This window comes from Eleutherodactylus coqui, chromosome 10 (genome assembly GCF_035609145.1).
Source record: "Eleutherodactylus coqui strain aEleCoq1 chromosome 10, aEleCoq1.hap1, whole genome shotgun sequence".
Taxonomy (NCBI): Eukaryota; Metazoa; Chordata; class Amphibia; order Anura; family Eleutherodactylidae; genus Eleutherodactylus; species Eleutherodactylus coqui.
The window spans coordinates 24643382-24664536 of record NC_089846.1 but is presented as its reverse complement, the minus strand read 5'-3'; the positions used below and the strand labels follow the sequence as shown (position 1 = coordinate 24664536).

Below are 21155 nucleotides of genomic sequence, written 5' to 3'. Positions count from 1 at the left end.
GATAAAATTTGTGTATATTTATTAAAAGTGCCAAAATTGGGGAAATTTGGAAAAAAATAGTTGTTTTTTCACGTTTTCAACTGCAATATCTCAAATATCTGCAAACATACTGCACAAGTTTTTAAAGAGATATGTATTTCCATCCATTTACTTTATTCTGGATGCACATTTGAAAAACTAGTTTTTTTTAACCATTTAGGAGACATTCAAATGTAACATTAAATGTATCAACATTTTGTGGAACACTTTGTTTTCCTACACCAAGCCAAGATTGAAAAGGCTCATAGGTATCAGAATAATAGATACCCCCACAAATTACCCCATTTAAAAAAAAAATACTTAATGTATTCACTGAGGGGGGGTCAGGAGTATTTTGACCCCACGGTTTCTTTTCAGGAGATATTGCAATTTAGAGGAGAAAATATAAAATTTCATATTTTTGCAAATGTGTTATTTTAAAGACAGTTTTTTTTCTATAATGCACATGAAATGAGGATTTGCACCCCAAAATGGTTTCCCTTGTTTGTTTTGTGTTCAGAAAAATATCCTTTGTGGCCCCAATCTTATGTCCGTATGCACAAAGGAGCCTAAACCAAAGGGAGCCGCCGTGGTGTTCAAAATAGACATTTTGCTTGGAGGTGTTCCAGGCCCCATTGCACACTTGTAGAGCCCTTGAGCGGCCAAAACGACAGAGGACCCCCACAAATGACCCCATTTTGAAAACTAGACCCCTTAACGAATTCAACTAGATGAAGGATACTACTACCCAAAATGTTGCGTATTCATACAAACTAGAATCTATTCTCCAACAGTATTGATTTCTTTGAATTCAATAACATTGCACTTAAAAAGCAGTTCTACTTGGTGTGCTGTTCCACGTTCCCCGCTGATCAGGCATCTGCCTGACCAGTGCACTTGTGAGTGAAGTTGATTTCTGCCAGAAGCAGATAGATCCATTTCAATTGCAGTGGCACACATGGGTATTGCAGGTATTTATATTGAGGTGAATAAGAACTTTGCGTGTAATACCAAACCAGCTCCCTGTATTGGAAACTGAAGAGTCTACATTCGGCAGAAATTGGCTCCATGCGTGAACCTACCAGCCCAGCGATCGATGTGGGTCCCTGGCGGCAGACCCCTTCCGATCGCTGATCTACCATTGATAAATTATCCTACAGGCCATCAATAGTCTAAAGCTGGACAACCAATTTAATGGACACTAAATCATAGCTAAAAAGATTACTTAATGCAGCTGATAATTGGTCCAACACATTGGATCCACAAGGGGGGGGGGGGGGGGGCAGGAGGGGGGGGGTGTAGAAACAGGCTGAACTAGATGGACATTGTCTCCCTTCAGCCTAACATACTATGTTACTATGTTACATTAGATAACCAATCGGGATCACAGGTGAGAGGTACAGTAGCTGCCTAATAGCTCTTGTTGCACTTATTGGAGTTGGCCACTATATATATTTTTCAAAACATGCGCTAGAAACCATATAACGAGGCCCATACTAATAGCCTCATGTCCTCAGAGCAGCGCCGAATTCTATGAGAATCCTCACCCCTTTTCTCTGCACTGCCTGCACATTGTTGCATCCTAAACATGGCTGCTGATGGAAGGGCATGTGACCAGACCGGGCCCTTAAATTGTATAATACGGCACAGGAGACTAAGTGCGGCTGCACATGGGGGTCTTTATGCGTGCAATATGCAGTGCATAGAATCCATTGATGTCAATGAGTTCATACACTTTTCTGTATTTTGCGCGCACAAAACGCAGTATACTCTACTTTTGTGCGCATTTACACACCAAAGGTCTTCATAGAAGTCTATGGGGGTTGTGCAAATGCGTGCGCAATTTGCAAGGAGATGCGCGATTCTGCTGGAAAAAAGAAAAATCTGGAACTCATTGGGCTAAATAGCCATATAAATCGGGTCCCATGCACAAATGAACATACCCAGCAAGCGCAAAAGGTACAGTAAAATACGCAATACTAAAAACCTTGTTCACAGCACAAAAACATTGCACTGAGATGCGCAATTGCCCATATAAAGCTGCCCCAAAAGTGCTTTCAGACAAAATGATTATCGTTCCCAAACTCGTTCAAATGGGCGAAACTGCACGATAATCGTTCAAACACCCGCCAACGACTGAACCATGAACAATAATTGTTTGCTTTTCATCCATGGTTTATCTTATGCAGCATTGGCTCGTTCGCTTAGCGTTCGGTTTAAACAGCGCTCGTTCAGTCCTTTTCATTCACTTACATAGCGAATGTGAAAGGCTGAACGATTCTAGTTTGAATGAGCCAACGATGTACCTACCTGTCTATACAGGCGGCATGAGCGTGAATGAGCTAACGATGATGGCACTTACCCGTTCAAACAAGAATCGTCTCGTCTAAAAGGACCCTAACACATGTATAGGGGTATGTTTTATTCTATGGAGGCTGATGCTTGGGTTTGGTTTCTAGCCAATCATCAAAAACATGTGTGGTACATGGAGTGGCCAACTAAAACAAGCCCCACGGTAAACAATACAGTTGTTAAAAATTAATCCCATGCGATCGCGATCTATGGTTCTCTCGATCACAGGGGTCCAGCCAGCCTTATGAACATGGATGCCATGAAAATGGTCAGGTATCTGCTATAATGTGGAATAAAATAATCTCCCTATGCGTACTATTACCATAGACACAGTTATCTCATTACACAAATGCAAGGCTGCATTTTAAGGAGGGCAATTGCCTAGCTGTCTCCACCACCGGTGGCCTGAGGGGATCTCCTATACTGCACCCTCCACCTCGGACTTCCTTCTTCCTTTCATTGTCAAAAAAGTCCACTTATTACAATATCATGCATTATTGTATAACTTATGGCTAATTCACACAATCGTATTTTCGGTCCGTGTGATGTCCAAGTCTACAAATGACTAGACTATGACGGACCGTAGTAGTCAACGTGCCAATTTACACATCAGTTTTCATGGTATATACAAATCGGAAGATTCCCATAAACATAAGAGTAGAGTTGGCCAAACCCATTGATTTCCACTGGACCAACCAACTGTCTTGTGTATATGGGTGTGTGCCAAGGGTTTTTTTAAATTAAGAAAATAAAACTAAATACCCACTTCGCACAGCACGCTGTTCCCCTGCTGCCACGCTTTGGTCCTCTGTTTACAAGTCATGTGGGTTGTTAATCCACCTGACCACTGTAGCTAATAGGAGGCCGGACAGGGACGTCATAAGTGACATCCTGTAAACCTGTATCGGGGCTTCTGCATTAGTTCATGTGACAGGTTTTTGGGACATTACCAGGTTTTCTGGCTGGGTGACATTGCCGGTCAGATGCCATGGTGAATATATTGATTTTATATAGCTTTGGACATGGGGGGCCCAAAATTGTATAAAATCAATAAACTTAGAAAACCCCTTTAGCAAGGATAGAGCATGTCGAATTTCAACCTGCCCGATCCTTAGTTCTCACAGAAAAGCTGCTGCCAGAGGTGACTGGCAGAGGTTTACTCCCCTCTGCCCAATGAAAACGCATGTTTGGCCAAATCAAGCGTGTATCTACTGTATATGGGGGGGGGGGGGGGGGGGTCAGAGGTATAGTGGTTAGCCAAAGATACATTTGTCAGACAGCTATTGAAGACAGCTATGCTTTAGCAGCAATTGTTCTCTGGTCTGCCTAATAGACACAGTGAACCCACGATTAATGGCATGCTAAAGCATAAAAACCTTATACTTACCTTTTTGCCTGTTGTTGTTGTGTAGCGGGGGTCATCTCCCAGTAGGCTCTCTTCTTCCTCCGATGAGCCTGGGCAGGCCGCCCCCCTCCGGGATTCCGCGCATGCGCAGAAGACAGGTGCCCTCTGACAGGAGTCAGGACGGGCCGCCTTTCCACTGCGCACACGCAGAACTCGGGAGTTCAGCTAGGACGGATGGGCCGCCCACAGCAAGCACTGCTTGTGACGTGGGGCCTGTCCGTTCACCTTGGACAGAGCAGAGCAGGAAGCGGTTATTTTGACCGCTCCAGCTCTGCTTCTAGAAGCCACAGAAGAAGATGCCCGATGGAGGGGACATGCCTGACGATCGGTCCAGGCCAGGCAAGGTAAGTAAAAAAAGTTTTTTTTTCATGTCAGAACCCCATTAAGACGAAAAAAAAAAAATGTCCATTCAGTTAAGCCTATTATCCCACCCCACCCCACGTTGATCAAGAGCAAGGAAAAAAAATCATCTTGACACTACTCTTCAGCAGGGAATGATTGAAGTCCGGTGTGTATTCTACTCAAGAACTTTTCAGGCTGACTGTTTTATATTTGCTATTGTGGGTGGTGAAATTGCCCTTTGCACTTGCACAACAGTGTAAACTCCTTCACTAAGAATACGAATTAAATTTCATTAATGATCTACCAGATCTTCCAGTGGAAACTAATCACAAACAAGGGAGAATCAACACACTACCCTGGTAGAGATAACATGTAAAAGGGGTTATTGTGCCAGGAAGGATAATGGAGGATTAGAATTCTTTGTTCTATTCAACTGTTGATTTCATTAGATAACATTTTTTGATTGATGAGTATAGCAGTAATTGCAGTTGACCACTAATGGCCCCTACATGGCCTTCCACCCATGACCATGTTCACTCGAAGCACAACATATCCAACTGCTTGGCTAAAGGTGCCTATATACCTTCAATAGCCAAGAGTTTGGCCAACAGCTATTTCTCCCGTCTCCTCCATATACACGAATGGTTCGTTCAGATGAATATTTGTGTGTTTTACATGGGGATAGTGAAGAAAGCCACAGCCAAACTCCTCTGGTGGTGGCTTATCTCCACATGTGACCAAAGGATCGGGCACTTAAATTCTATTTCCTCTTGACATCTTCTGTTCGGTAGAAAGTTGAGAGGCATGCATACATGTACAAGAGTCATCTACTCTTGCCAAAATCTGCAGGTTTGGACAATGTTGTCTAAAGTGTATGGGGGCCTTAAATGTGGTCATACATATGAAGATAATGCCAGACCACCACAGAGGACAACCTCTATCTATATGCTATTAAAGGGGTTGTCTCTTTCAATATACTCAATAGAGGCATATGGTCACCATTAAGAGGATGCTTATGAGCCCCTTCTATAAGCCAGATAGGAACGTGACAAGGGACTTGTTCATACTCTAGTGGACCTATCTCATCCATGAATAAAATAGTTGGCCATGCATGGTTGGAGGTGAAATTATGGGCTTGTTCTTATTCTAGTGGACCCATCTCATCCATGTATAAAATAGTTGGCCATGCATGGTTGGAGGTGAAATTATGGACTTGTTCTTACTCTAGTGGACCCATCTCATCCATGTATAAAATGGTTGGCTATGCATAGTTGAAGGTAAAATTAAGGCTATCTGTAACATCTGAAACCCCTGATATGGCTCAGGGTTTCAGCAGATTATCATGACAGCTTCATTTGAAGAATAAGCTGTCTTGATAACGTGACCCCATTAAGTAAGCTTTTATTAAGGTACCTATAGACACTGGACAAACGCCATCCGAACCCAATAATTTCGGAAGGACTGGATGACTTTTGTATGCGTATGGGGACTTCCCCACTTTCCCTGATAGATGATGGTGTCGGAAGGATCGGGCACGTTGAATTTCATTGAGCGATTCTTTTGACCTCCATTGAAGCTGTCTGGCTGTGGCTTTCTCCACTCTTCTGTATTTATGTGTATGGGTGAGTAATAGCTGTCGGTGAATGAGGCTGTATGGGCACCTTTATACGGTCACCTATTCATTTGAATGGATGCCATGTAATATTACATTATCACTGCAGCAGATAACAGTGTCAGCTTTTACGACAATGACAATATAAGAAAGTCAATTACAACAACATCCCGAAAAGTACAATAGTTCATTGCTGAAATACTGTTATTACCGTATAAGACATCCTTGGTACTTAACAGTGCCAAAAATATCCAACTTTATACACCCATGGTCAATCACTGGACAATATATGATATAACAATACTCAGCATTATACGAGACCCAACCAAGCCACTTACTTTTCTTCTTGAATGCCCATCTCTTGTTATAAGTCCATCTCAGGGTAGTTGCTTCCAACGTCAACGACACTTCTGTGTCTTTTATTCTCAGCAAACACAAAAGATTTTCATTCTCCATTATAAAAAGTTGGAATAAATATAATCTTCTCTTCCGGAATTCGGCAGGAGGCGCCAAGATATAAATGTGTATCTACAGATCGATGGCCCTATACACTACAGAGATTATACTCAGAGTCCAGCTCTGAATCTCTCCTTCCTCTGACTGCCAAATAATAAAAAGTCACAATTAGTCACTTTGGCTGCTAGACCAGTTCTGCCTCAAGAAGACTCCACCTCCGGCACAGGACTTCCTTGAGCGCACACTTAAGTACCTCACACTTAGGTACACATCATGCTCTTATTTATCCTCAAACAAAGTACATTGTGAGGAGATGATTGGAAGAAGAATTAAATGCATATTGAGGCATGTTTTGTTCTGCTTTCACAATAGGCAGGACATTGTGTTAGTCCTAAGAACGTGAGAATGGCTGGATAGGAGCCCATTTACGCAGGTAATGTGCGTCCATCGCAGATCGTTAAACTTCCATTTTCATGTAGCAATCATTGTGATTAGGCAAATTGTTAATTGCTAATATAATTAATTGTTCACCCCCATACAGTTTACTTTATTTTCAGCAAGGCAGATGCGGTTAACTACAAATGAGCGTTACTAGAAACGCAGAAGATCATACCCACAGGCCCGCATTTACTATGGCGGTCTTTTTTTGGTAAGGTAGCTGCAGTGATTTGCACCAATTTTGCACGCCTCTTAATACATTTCGCTTTTTTTTTTTTTTTAACCAGTCAGGGTATGACAGGTATAGACTTGCACCCAAATGTTAGCCATTTCCACCTATTTTACACCTGGTCTAAATGGTATCACTTTTGGAGATCACTTGCCACTTTTCTTGTCAAGTACCAAGTTTGGCCGGTCTCACACAACCAGATTTCCACTGCGGAATCTGCGTCCGGCGTCCGCACGGAGGATCCACAGCAAATGCCATTCATTTAAAAAAGGTATGTACTTTCGCTTTTTCCTTCACACTCACAGAAGCTAATTGCGATTTCCGCAAGCGGTGAAAAAAATCATACCGTGATCTATTTTGCTGCGGACTCCGCACGGACAGCCTCCATTAAAGTTAATAGAGCCGTCCAACCCGCAGCCGTCCGCAATTGACATTGCAGATAGGCCGCAGGTACCCACGTCATCACCTAATAATGGCGCAGGAAATACATTTAAAAAAAAATAAAAATCTGTACTGCGCATGACCGACAGCGAGTGTCTGCGGTCATCCGCAGTACAGGAATAGAGGGTGTGCGAGGTTGCCGGCCGGGGTCAGAGACGGATTCCGTCTGCGGGCTCCGACTCGTTCGCATGAAACCGGCCTTTGGACAACTAAAATGTTGCATGTAATCACTTGCTACATTTCAGCAGCGCAGTTTATACCGACACTTGGTGTTAACTGCTCACGAAATGTTGGCCACATTGTACATTTGTGTAGGCAACACTACTTTGGTAATTAAAGCAATGACATAAGTGGTCTGAATATGCAATTGACAAAGTCAAGAGGGGTATTCCAATCTCAGACTTTTTATGGCATATCCAAAGGATATGCTGTAAGAGTCAGATAAGTGGGGGTCCCGGCACCGATCCAGCTGTAAAAAATGTCCAGGACAGTTGAGATGGCAAAAACAGAAAAGTAGACCTCACAATGCTGTTTCCATAACTCCCATAGAAGTCAAGCTCATGTTATTTGCATGGCTCCTGTTGACTTCTAAGGGAGTTCCAGAAACAACATGGGCCAACCGTGCTCGGCTGTTTCCGTCTCCCCAAGTCACCCCGTACGGAGCGGTGATACCATCGTGGCTGTGTCTGGCTAAGATGGGAACAGCCCTGTAGCCCCTTAACAACTATATCAGAGATATCTATCATAAGGTTGTAAGGACTTCTATGAAGTAGGCTCAGAAGTTTGGGCCATGCTTGGATCTAGCTCCGGCTGCGGCTATTGCTTATCTCTGTTAGCGGTCAGAAACAGCTGATAGCAGCCGCGTATGAAGTGAGCTTTATTCCATTTCATCCCACTTGGAAATTTTGTTTACGTTTTCAATACATTATATGATACATTAAATAATACCATTAAAAACACAACACATACCCCTAAAAAACAAGCCCTCATATGGCTCTATGGACCCCCCAAAATAAATTATAGCTCTTGGAACACAAGGATAAAAAACGGGAATGAAAAAAAAACTAAAAGTGGTTGGTCTTAAAGACATTTTTCATAATGTATAGAAATGGTACACAAGAGAAGTAGAGCCGCCTGCACACCTCAAAGCCGGATTCTGTATGTGGGTTCCGGCTCTGACCACGGCTGGCAACCCCACGTACCTGTTTTTCTGTACTGCAGATGGTCGCGGTGAGCAGCCATCAGCTATGCGCAATACAGATTTTTTTTTAAACTCCTGCTTTTCCTGCGCCATTGCCTCGTCACCTGTCCGCAATGTCAATTAAGGGCCGTGGGTCATACAGCTTCTTTTGAGTTCAATGGAAATCGTCCGTGTGGACACCGCACGAAAATAGAGCATGCTGCAATTTTTCCTCCGCTCGCGGAAACCGCAATTGGTTTCTGCGAGTGTGCAGGAAGAATCGATTACCCATAGCATGCTATGGACGGTATTTGCTGCGGACGCCCACTGCGAATTCCACAGCAAAAATCTGTTCGTGTGCAGGCGGCCTAAGTTAGACTGTGAAGTGATGCGACTTTTTTGTAGATTTGCGAGGAATCTAGGTGAAAACATCCTACTTTACTGCTTATCATATTGGTTGACCAATAAATACATTTAACTTAAAGAAAACAAGCTTAACCCTTTCCAATCCACTTTCTGACCTCTGAAGACATTATGATTTAAGGCTGTACAGCTCCGATGTTGGAAGACGTCCGTCGGGGTTCTCTTACTGTATATTGCCAGCCTCTCTGCTGTCAGAGCCTATTTAATGTGTCACTTATGCAGTACTGGCTTTAGCCAGCATATAGCGCCGTTGTAGAACACCAGAAAAAGAGTAAGCCCCCCTAGGAAAACCAGGATACAAATTGGATTGGAAAGGATTAAAGGGGTATTCCTATCTCTGCTTTTCATAGCTGAGATGGGACTCTCATGCTACTGTTACTGGCCACCCGGCAGCTAACTATGAAGGCAGCCGAGCATTTCAGTCCGGCGCTGGTTGCGTAGCTCCCATTCACTTCAATCAGAGCTACCCAAACAGCGGTTGGAAACAAGAGGGCCGGGTTTTCCCATCTCTGCCATAAAAAAGTCAAGGTGGGAACATCCCTTTAATGGGAACCTTCTGACATTGATTTGCAATTTAAACTGCCAGAAACAAGATGTTTACACCATTCTGTATTCTGCCAATGGACTTAGTTGACACATTTTACTAGGAAATTGCTATTTATGCACTTCCTTAATGTATTATTGCTAGTGTCACAAAGGTGGGGGGTGACTTTATGACAACTGGGTGGCATTGTGTGACGGCCCTCCGTGCTTTGAAACTTTCCAAATATTGACACCAGCAACATCCTGCTAACGTTGTGGAATGATTTGTGTAGATCAAAGGAGCTGAAGGTTGCTGGATGTTCTCCTTTGTGTCCGAGCAGCTGAGAACAGGACGCACATTGTTTAGCGTTATGTGATCCTTAGTGCCTGAGGCTACATGACGTCAACCTGTCACCTGTGATTGTACATAATTGCCAGCGGCACGTAAGAGGCTCCATAATAATCAGAGCCGCTCACGTGTATTGCTTCTATTTAAAGTTAGTCCTCACTTGAAAATTCTATTGATGACCTATCATCGGGATTTGTCATCAATAGTTGATCTGATCAGCTGGGGTCAGTCACTCGGGACCCCGATCGATCAGCTGTGTGGGCGCATGCTGTTAGCGCCGCAATAACAGAGGTCGGAGCGGAAGCCTCCGCAACAACCTCCATGTAGCGGCAGGCGCTTGTAACTGCAGGCACAGCTCTCATTGAAGTCAATAACGGCAAAGTAAAACAAAAAATACCAGCGCTCCAGTGTGGATGTGAATAGGGACAAAATGGTGCGGAGATAATTATAAAAACAAACAATTTCCACTTACTTCACAGGGGGTGCCCTGTAAAGCGGCACCCCTAAATCCCGAAATGCAGGCAATAGTCAACGGTGCAACACTGCTTCTGGGAGGGGGGGTAGGGTGTCACTGCTTATGTGTGTGGGGGGAGGGGGTGCGGGCACCAGGCTGACAGTGCTTCTGGGGGGGGGGCGGATTTTGTGCGGGTGCCGGGCTGTCACTGCTTCTGGGAGAGGGGGGGATGCGGGCGCCCGACTGTCACTTGTCTTGAGGGGGGGATGGGTGCCAGGCTGTGACTTGTACTGCAGGGTGGGGGTGGGGCGAGGCGGACGCGGGCTGTCACTGGGGTGCTGTCACATAGACGTGTCGCGGTGGGGGTGCTGTCACATAGATTTGTCGCCGGGGTGGGGGTGCTATCACATAGACTTGTCGCTGGGGACTATGCTATCACATAGACTTGTCGCTGTGGAGGTGCTGTCACATAGACTTGTTGCTGTGGGGGTGCTGTTACATAGACTTGTCGCTGTGGTGGTGCTGTCACATAGACTTGTCGCTGGGGGAGTGCTGTCACATAGACTTGTCGCTGGGGGAGTGCTGTCACATAGACGTTTCAGTGGGGGTGGGGGTGCTGTCACCTAGACTTGTCACTGTTGGGTGCTGTCACATAGACTTGTCGTTGTGGGGGTGCTGTCACATCGACTTATTGTTGGGTGCTGTCACATAGACTTGTCACTGTGGGGGTGCAGTCACATAGACATGTCGCTGGGGAGTATGCTGTCACATAGACTTGTCGTTGTGGGGGTGCTGTCACATAGACATATCATTGTTGGGTGCTGTCACATAGACTTGTCACTGTGGGGGTGCAGTCACATAGACATGTCGCTGGGGAGTATGCTGTCACATAGACTTGTCGCTGTGGAGGTGCTGTCACATAGACTTGTCGTTGTGGGGGTGCTGTCACATAGACTTTTCGCAGTGGGTGTGCTGTCACATAGACTTATCAGCGGGGGTGGGGGTGCTGTCACATAGACTTGTCGCCAGGGTGGGGGTGCTATCACATAGACTTGTCGCTGGGGAGTATGCTGTCACATAGACTTGTCGCTGTGGAGGTGCTGTCACATAGACTTGTCGCTGTGGGTGTGCTGTCACATAGACTTGTCACTGTGGGGTTGCTGTCCCATAGACTTGTCGCTGGGGGTGGGGGTGCTGTCACATAGACTTGTCGCTAGGGGGTGTGCTGTCATTGTACCTGTGGGGAAGCACTGTCGGGGACGGGGGACTGTGGAGGGACACTGTTGGGGGGTGCACTGTGGGGGGCAGACTGCAGAAAGGCACTGTGGGGGGCAGACTGCGGAAAGGCACTGTGGGGGGAGCACTGTGGAGGGGCACTGTGGGGGGACTTTGGAAAGGCACTGTGGGGGGAGCCCTGAGAGGAACTATGGGGGGACACTGTGGAGGGGCACTGCGGGGGGGGGGGCACTAGGGGGGCACTGTAGGGGAGCCCTGTGGATGGGCCCTGTGGGGGGACTGTGGAAAGGCACTGTGTGTGGGGGGGCACTGCGGTGGGGGGGAAGCACTAGGGGGGCACTGTGGGGGGACCCTGTGGATGGGCCCTGTGGGGGGAACAGTGTGGGGGGGCACTGCGAGGGAGCACTGTGTGGGGGGGCAACTTTGGAAAGGTACTGTGGGGGGCACTGTTGGGGGAGCACTGTGGAAAGGCATTGTGAGGGGGGCACTGTGGAGTGGCACTGTGGAGGGGGGAGCACTGTGGGGGGGGGCACTGTAGGAGGGGCACTGTGGAAAGGTACTGTGGGGGGAGCACTGTGTGGGGGGGGGCTGTGAAAAGGCACTGTGGGGGGAGGGCATTGTCAGAGGGGCACTGTGGGGGCAGCACTGTCGAGGGGCACTGCGGGGGGAGCAGTATTGGGGGGCACTGTGGGGGTGCACTATGGAGGAGCACTATGGGGAGCACTGTGGAGGGGCACTGCAGGGGGGAGCACTAGGGAGGCACTGTGGGGGGGAGCAGTGTTGGGGGGCACTGTGGAGGAGCACTATGGGGGGCACTGTGGAGGGGGGAGCACTGTGGGGGGCACTGTGGGTGGAGAACTGTGGAGGGGCACTTTGGGGGGAGAACTGTGGGGGGGCGGTATGTGTGTAGAACATGTTTTTTTTTTACTTTCAATTACTTTCAATGGCAGAGGATCGCAATCCTCTGCCATTGAAAGTAATGCTAGACATTGCGATCTCCTGCTACTGCTGTGACAGCTGTAGCAGGAGATCGCCCTGCTCTCCCATTGCAGCTGCCTGCTCCATTGAAAGCAATGTGCGTTTCCCATAATGATGCCGATCTTTCAATCATGTGACCGGCGTCATCGGGAGGAGAGAGAAAGAGCAGTGCATTATGGAATCTCCCCGGCGGCGCCATCTTTGAATGATTTTACAGGTCAGCTTTACTAAGAGAAGATAAGGAATAAAAAGGTTAGCAGAATATGGATTTTTATGTGTAATGTTGTACTGTGTGATGCTTTTACTCTACAGGGTATTAAGGGGGGAAAAAATGACTTTTGGCAGAGGGACAACCCCTTTAATTCCTATGGAAATAATGTCCTCAACGAACATTGATTTCTACTAAAGTCCATTGCTTCCGGACGGATTAATGACGTTAGTTGAGGTTCTACTGTACTTACTGATACAGGAGGGCAATTTTGTGCACCATCTCAGCATGCAGGTAGCCAAATGCCAAATGGGGGAGCCAGTTACACCTGTGGAGGACACCGATGAGACAGACACTCACACAGCCTCCTAATATAGAGGGGGATGGCTGCTTGCTGTATGCTCCTACACAAAATAGATACAAAGTGTCAGACTATTTTGATACATGTGCTATATACAAGTATATAAAGCAGGGAATACAAACAGGGATAGCATAGAGAAAAAAAGAGAACCACAGTTAATGGCAGAAGCACCCAACGCATTTCATTCCACACTCACTCCGAGCCTTACATCCTATATGTATGTATAGATGAACATACCACACAGCTACTACTATAGCGATAACATCCCACAAGACATGACCGAAGCCATGACAAACCAGGACAATAAGCCACAAAGTAGCTGTGAACCAGTCTCTCTTATAATGATTTATCCCAGCGATTTGTTATGGAAGGACAAGTACCGACAGCTCCCATCAAGTCCAGGTCCATACACAGTATGCCCCAGTGTCGATCAATGGTATCTCTTACATGTTGGGTAGCTCCATCAAAAGTAGTCACGGGTCTGACATTTTTTTCAGACTGTTTGTCCTGATGTGAATCATGTAAAAGAGTCGTCTTTTCTGGATGTAGTGCCCTGTGATAGCCCTGGCTGCGAAAACACTGTTACATTTCCACTACCTTTATAGTGAAATCCTTCCTGCCTGAGCATATTCTTCTTAGTCGTAGATATTGGTCATATGATATCCCTCTCTTTAGAGGAGCAGGATGACAACTGCTCCAGTGAAGCAGAGCATTAGTGGCTGTGGGTTTTACGATGAATGGTGGTACCAAGTTCACTGTTTGACGATATAGCTATACAAACATACAAGAAAGGAAGCCTTTTAACAGCTTTCACAAGTCAATCTGAGACCCGCCTCATTTTGATTAGGTCTTTTGACATTCCAAGAAGACACTCTTGTCCCCGTGCCAAACCACAAAAATATCATCTATATAACAAACACATAGACCAAGAGATTCAGTGCCCCCATAACTGGATCACCAAAAACCAGTGCCCCAACAGTTCAGGAGCAGATTGGTATATGATGGGGCGCAGGAACTGCCCATCGCTGTGCCCCATAGCTGGTGGAAGGCAAGCCCATTAACTAAGAAGGTTTTTCTGGCAAGAACAAATTCAAGCAGTTGTCGTACAAGCTGATTGTCTGCCCTAAGGTGACAGCCAAAGAATGAGCCACTACACCTAGTCCAAATGCATGCGGAAAAGACGAATAAAGTGCTTCAACGTCAATGGAAGCCAACCAATAGAAATGACCTCAATGCTTCTCAACAGATTGCTGGTATCTTTGACAAAAGATGACAGAGTGGGGACAAAATACAATCAATATATATGCCCAAATTCTAACATAGGCCGCCTGCACATGGGCGGATTCTTGCTGCGGAATCCATGGTAGGCGTCCACACTACGGATCCGCGGCAAATACCGTCCATAGCATGCTATGGGAAATCGATTTTTCCTGCACACGAGTGGAAATCAATTGAGATTTCCGCTTGCGGAGGAAAAAACGCAGCATGCTCCATTTTTGTGCAGATTCTGTGTGGACAGCTTCCATTAAAGCCAATGACATTGCGGAAAGATAGCGGGTACCTGCGCTACCACCTAGCGACAGCGCGGGAAAAAGACTTTTTAAAAAATCTGTACTGCGCATGTCCGACTGCGGCTTGCCGCGACCATCCGCAGTACAAAAAAAGATGAAAGACGACAAGTACACAGGGTTGCCTGCCACAGTCAGAGCCGGAATCCACATGCACGGAAGTGCAGGTTGCTACAGACGCACTTCTCCCAACCCTCACGCCTCCTGGTTGCCAGGAAGTAACGTACCCGCTGTGCGAACTCGCCTCTTCAAATGATGCCGCGCTATGGAGTGGATAGACACCATTATACCCCCTTTACCAAATGGCCTGCATTATGGTGTCTTTTCTATGCAGCAATTGTCAGGGAACTGGGGTCCGAGTAGTGGAAGTCCCTGAAATTGCCCGCAACCCCTGTCCCTACCTACTTGTCCCCCTGGGCTAAGTCCCAGGGCGACAACTGGGCGACGGTCCATAGACTAGGGAAGCGGGGCAGGGGGTCAGACTACAAACAGACACTGAGACAAACAAACACAGAGGCAAGTCAGGCAATCCGGGTCAGCAACAGGAAGATACACGGTACAAGGGGTCAGGCGAAGGCGAAGTCAGGGTCAAAGCAAATAATCAAACAGGGAGACAGGCAAATCCAAAGAACGCGAGTGGGGCGGGGAGCCTGACAGCAGCAGAGTTCAATCACCGAGGCGCTGGGGAACCCGCCCGCAGCCTTGCTGGACAGACGGAGACCAAGGACGCGCGCCTGGTCATCATGGCAACAGGGACGCGGCGTGGGGCAGCACCCGCCACGTCCTTAGCAACCTAGCAGTGAGCAGGATTACGGTGGCCAGAGAAGGTTACCAGAACTGGGGCTCTTCTGCGCCGTACAGCTGCAGCCCGGGTGATAGGGCCGGCGGTGTGGGCACGGAGGCCCCGCGAGCTGCTGGTCCTGATAGCAATAATGCCATATGCAATGTGCTCATGACTGCCACACTTATGAAGGTTTGTTATTTTCTACTGTGTAACTAATTATTAGATTTGTGGTGTGTATTTACCAGATGCTGCATGATTGCGTTTTTCGGCATTGTCATTTTTTGTGAAATGCCCTGCAGGGTATTATGTGAAATTTATGATCATATTGCATGTATCTCATAAGTTTTTAAAAACTTTTTCACAAATTTTTTTTCCCTACTATTCCGTGCTTTGGTGCTATTTGTTCCTCCATTGGTCCCCCAATGAGTCTGTGGGTAAGATGAAACTGCCATCAACTACAGTTCCCTACTGATTGTTAGACCTGCAAACGCTCTTGCTATTCTGGGCATACATGGACGTAGCTCTGCTTTTCCTGTATGAATGGAATCTCAGCTTCTACTTTCCATCTGCACTGCAGGAGTTAATCCTCCCCAGTGCTCCCAGCCCAGCTGCAGGGTAATTGAGCTGGGAATCCTCCTCCTGTGCCTGAGTGTTGGTGTGCGTTTCCCTCAGTCACCCAGCATAGGTCTTCTGTCTCTAACATCTGTGTCTGCTCTGTTCCCTGAGCTTTTACCTGGACATTTCTTCTCTGCCTGCTCCTACCAGATTCTTTTTATAGTTTGGCCTGTTTCATGGTTCTTTGCTCCGATGCATCTGATCTCCGTGGGTCAGCTGCCAACTAACAGAACTACTTCCAGAGGTAGCAACATGCTCGGTTTTCCCGCAACGAAGTCCAGATCACTGTACAGGGGTTAAAGGGTGTATACTGGGGGACCATCAGGATTACACCCTTAGGATTAGCCCAAAGTCAAACCGACAGGTTGGCACAGTAGGTCCACACTCACTGTCCGTAACACTTATATATTCCAAATTGGGCCATAGTAAGGTTTTCTGTTTTTCAGGGTACCTGTGGAACCACTCTTTTCAGGGCGTTCACCCCACTTGTTGTCATATAGGGTGATTTAGCTACTAATGATACTTAGGGACAGCTTGTCCATTCCTTTTAAGCGTACTTGGAAGCAGAAACTCCTGTTGACAGCCAGCAGTGTCAATAGAAAATATTATCTAAGCATATGGACGAGAAATCTCAGAAATGAACCTAAACACTTAGCATTTATTATAACTGATTATTAGGTCAGCTACCTGTTTTTGCTGCCCTCTTGCTGTTCCGGGTGGACTCGGGCATCACTTTGCTCCTTCTGTACTTGTTTCTTCTATTTCCTACTAGCAATGAAGAAGTTAACTAGTTCCCTTGCTCTCAGCCCAGCTGCAGGGTTGATTGGCATTACTCTCCTATTTAAGCTGGGCTGATGCACTTCCTCTTCGCTTCAGTGTTGATGTGTGTTTTTCTCAGACACTCAGCATATCTAGGTCACCTGTCTCAAGGCTGTTTTGTCAGTTTGATCCTGTTCCTGTTTATTCTATATGTTCTTTGCATTGTGCTTTTGCCTGTGTGCGTTTGTCCATTTCCTTCCAGTCTTTGCATCATTCCTGTCTCTGTGGCAAATCAGTTGTGTTCAGTGTGCCTTATGTTTAGTACTTTGTCCCTGGGTCCTGTCAGGGATAGTTAGCTCTGAGGTTCCAGCGCTGGCCGTTCCTATCAGGACACCTAATCTGATTTTTGGCAGGGGTCTTCCCATCTTCCTGATTTGTTAAGGACAAGATTCTGAGTTTGCCTTGCTGGCTCAGAATCTTAATCAGTGTTAGGGACTCTGACTGTGGACCCACTGTGCTAACCAGCCTAGCCTGGTCCAAAAGCCAGGCTAGGCTGGTTAGCACAGTGGGTCCACAGTCAGAGTCCCTAATACTGATTTAAAATCGAGCACAGCCATTTTTTGTTTCATAATAGATCCTGAAGGTGAGGGAACAGACAGAAAAAAGGGGTATAAATCCCACCAAGACAAACAGTTGTCACAAACGGCCATACAAACCCTATATTTGAAAGTTATATATATGCGAGTAGGATAACACTCCGGAGGTATAAACAATGCAAACAAATAATAATGAAAAGTAGAAAGCAAGGGGATTCACCTGGTGTGAATAGCTGGGCCCAGAGACAGGTCAACCATCACACCTCCAAGCCCTGTAGGCCAAAACTACAAGGAGCACTCTGGAGAGCTGTAGTATCCACACCTGGGACAGCATCTAGGAGAATAGGAAAAATGTAAAAAAAATTCAGAAGGCCCTTTGAATGGCGGTAGCTAGCACACAAACATAACATGCAATGTGTTTCGGGGTTAAAATCCCCTTTCTCAAGCATAATGGGAACATACCTTGTGTTACATGAGGTTATATATATATTGTGGAGTTTCCATAAATCCAGAGTCTTGGGAAGCCCGACACACCCACACTCAAAGTTTGGATGAAGTAAGAACTTGTGTACACTGGACAGGCCTGAGCGCAGGAGTTTTTTAAAATTTATTTCATACTTTTCCTATATTTGAATCAGTGTCTGATAGTGTCTGCAATAGACAGTGTCAGCTTTCCATCAAGGCTGTACACCACGCTGCTGCTCAGACTTTAGCTGTCAGTCTACCATCTAGGCTGGACGGCATGTTGCTACCACATAGGCCGTATACCACGCTGCTGCCCAAATAATAACTGTCAGTCTACTATAAAGGCCATATACCATGCTGTTGCATCAAGGTTAGCTGTCAATCTACCATCAAGACTGTAAAGCATGTTGCTGTCTATTTCTTAGATAGGCTCCTGGTGACATGCCAGGTTTTCTGGTATAGAAATGCGTCTGGCTGAGCCAGGATTACTGGCTTTAGGAGGCAGGGAATATATATCTTGTTACGTTTTCAGCCAGCTTGTTAACAACTACTACTGACTATAGAAGGCAGGAAGTATCCGCTCTGTTAGGGGCTAGCATTGTAATACTAAGATCAGTCTAGCTGCATTTTTTTTTTAATAATACTATTTGAAGGATCCACTTAATTTGTCTATGGTGTCTATAGCACTAATTATTCAGTCAAGGATGCATTGCACCCAAGGCGGAATGTAGTGTGAAGTAGAAGGACGTGGGTTTTGGGGAAGGTGTACATTTAAAAATCTTTTGACCTAACCCAAACAACATGACCAAGTTGCTAAAGGCTCTTAACCCTTTGCAATCCAATTTTGGATTCGGGGTTTTCTAGGGCGCTTTCTCTTTCCGCCATTATACAATGGCACCATCTGCTGGCTACAGCCAGTACTGCGGTATGGGACATGCTAGAGAGGCCTCTGACAACAGAGCGGCCAGTTATATACAGTAAAAATACCCTGCCGGACGTCTTCCAACATCGGAGCTGTACGGGCTTCAATCAGAATGTCTTCAGACGTCAGGCAGTGGATTGGAAAGGGTTAAACCAAATCCCACATCTAAGCGAGAGGGTTGACCCTCTCTGACCACTGGTCTGTGGCCTTTATCACGTGAAGAGTGTGATATCTGTGGGATGACCAATACGTATACATCGGTGCATATATCAGACACAGATGTATTAAGCAAGTTGTCAAATAAAGGGTTTGTATGGCTGTTTATGACAGCTGTTGGCCTTTGGTGGGATTTATACCCCCCTTTTTCTGTCTGGTCCCTTAACTTGAGGAACTGTTATCAAACAAAAAAGTTTGTACTTGTACTTGCAGTCAATGGAAGCCGTCTTTCCCGCGGCGAGTTGACGCGGATCCAGACAGGTCAGTATAGGGTCTCTGGCCGGCCCCAGGTCTGCTTCCATTGCGAGATTTCGCAGTCGGAATCCGTCCTGGCCGTGGGCATGAGGCCTTAGTCACCTTTCCCTTTATCTTGATACATGTTGGTGAGGTTGTAGCATAGGATCTGCAGTATCTTGTAAGGATCCCTTGGGATCCTTTGACACAAGCTGAATTCTTTGTGCAATCTAACGATCGATAATCATGTTGATCAGTGCTCATTCTCTTTTCGTTTCCATGGGCCAGGAATAGCTTAAGGAGACTAACTCGATCATTCATCCCCAAAAGCCAACTGTACATGTAGGGCTGTGGCTCAACAGGTAAGCAGTGGAAAAACAGCTCATGACTTTTCCTAGCACTTCTTAGAAAAGTAGCAGAAAGGGTCTGATTGGCTCCTGCTGACATGCGGACACTTCTGCTTCTTGGAAGTTTTCATATAGGAACTTTGCACCAGTTACTGCTAGTTTCTGCACTGTGTAATGCTGTTCAGCTACCACAAACTGGATATTTCGATGACCTTTAACCACGGGTGATTCTTACTTCTGATGGTTATCTGATTGCTACAAGAAACACTATTTGGGCAACTAGTACCGCATGAATTAGGCCGCAGCGGGAACTGACCCTGTGCCCGGCCGAAGACCCATCGTACCTGTCATTTATCTTCTTTTTCTGTACTGCGGATGGCTGCGGGGGGGCCGCTGTCAAATGTGCGCAGTACAGATTTTTTTTTTAAGTTTGTTTTACCTGCGTCATTGCTAGGCAATGACATGGGTACCCGCGACTTATCCGCAATGTCAATTGTGGATGGGCCGCGGGTCGGACAGCTTCCATTGACTGCAATGGAAGATGTCCATGTGGACACCGCACAAAAATAGGACATGCTGTGATTTTTCCTCCACTCGCGGAAATCGCAATTCGTTTCCGCGAGTGCGCAGGAAGTGCTTTTCCATAGCATGCTATGAACGGTATTTGCTGCGGAAACCATGATGCCGACTGCAGATTCTGCAATGCAAATCTGTTCATGTGCTGGCGGCCTTACAGTCCACACACAACTTCCATCACTTCTTGTGGTTAAAAAAGTTGTGATCTTGTAACATCTTTTTTAATTGAGGAATGCTGCCATCCAACGGGTGGCGCTACAGAGATATTGTTCCATCTTCCTTACTTGCATATTTCCCAGAGGAGCATGCATGGCCTTATAAGTCTCCTCACACCCTCTAGGTGCTCTCCTTAAGGTGAGATGATACCCATCCTGACCCATGTCTTAGGCTTCTCACTAGCCAAGCCAAAAACCAACTGCACACTGATGAGGGGCAACCCCTCCCTAAACAGCTGTCAGTGTATGCTTTTTTGGCTTTTGCTCAATTCCCAATCATTGTTATAAAGACTTGTTAAGTAGGGTCTGACATTGATTTGCAGGAATGGTGCCATCCAATAGGTGGCGCTACAGAGGTATTGTTCCATCTTCCTTATTTGCATATTTCCCAAAGGGAGCATGCATGGCCTTATAAGTCTCCTCACTCACCTCCTAGGTGTCTCCACATGCCTTCTATATGCTCTCCTTAAGGAGAGATGATACTTCTCTCGATTCACATTATAGGCCTCTCACTAGAAAAGCCAGAAACCTACTGCACACTGATGAGGGGCTTAAACCCCGAAACAGCTGTCTGTGTATTTGTTTCCGGATTTTGGGCAATTCCCAATCATTGTTATAAAGACTTGTATAAAGAGCCTGACATTGATTTGCAGGAATGCTGCCATGCAATAGGTGGCGCTGCAGATGTATTGTTCCCTCTTCCTTATTGGCATGGTGACTGATTTCACACCATATAGTCCGAGTCCAAAGACTATAGAGTAGTGATTTACACATTTTCTTACAGAATGCTAGAAACTTTTAGACCTCATGCATGCAGCAGAGCCGTGTACAGAAGGTTGTATTTAGGTTGTTGA

General features: G+C 46.2%; 2 protein-coding genes across 2 annotated transcripts in view; one reads left to right on the top strand and one right to left on the bottom strand.

Moving 5' to 3' along the window:
• The window catches only part of LOC136580228 (ceramide kinase-like), a 28488-nt gene extending 22095 nt beyond the window's left edge, over positions 1-6393 (bottom strand). The window contains exon 1 of the mRNA XM_066580604.1: positions 6068-6393. Coding sequence (XP_066436701.1) covers positions 6068-6185 — 118 coding nt within the window. The 5' untranslated portion in view covers positions 6186-6393. The remainder of the gene's footprint in view (positions 1-6067) is intronic.
• A 203-nt stretch (positions 6394-6596) lies between these two features.
• The window catches only part of FAM3A (FAM3 metabolism regulating signaling molecule A), a 52330-nt gene continuing 37771 nt past the window's right edge, over positions 6597-21155 (top strand). The window contains exon 1 of the mRNA XM_066580608.1: positions 6597-6618. The gene's annotated coding sequence lies outside the window, so the exon portion shown is untranslated. The remainder of the gene's footprint in view (positions 6619-21155) is intronic.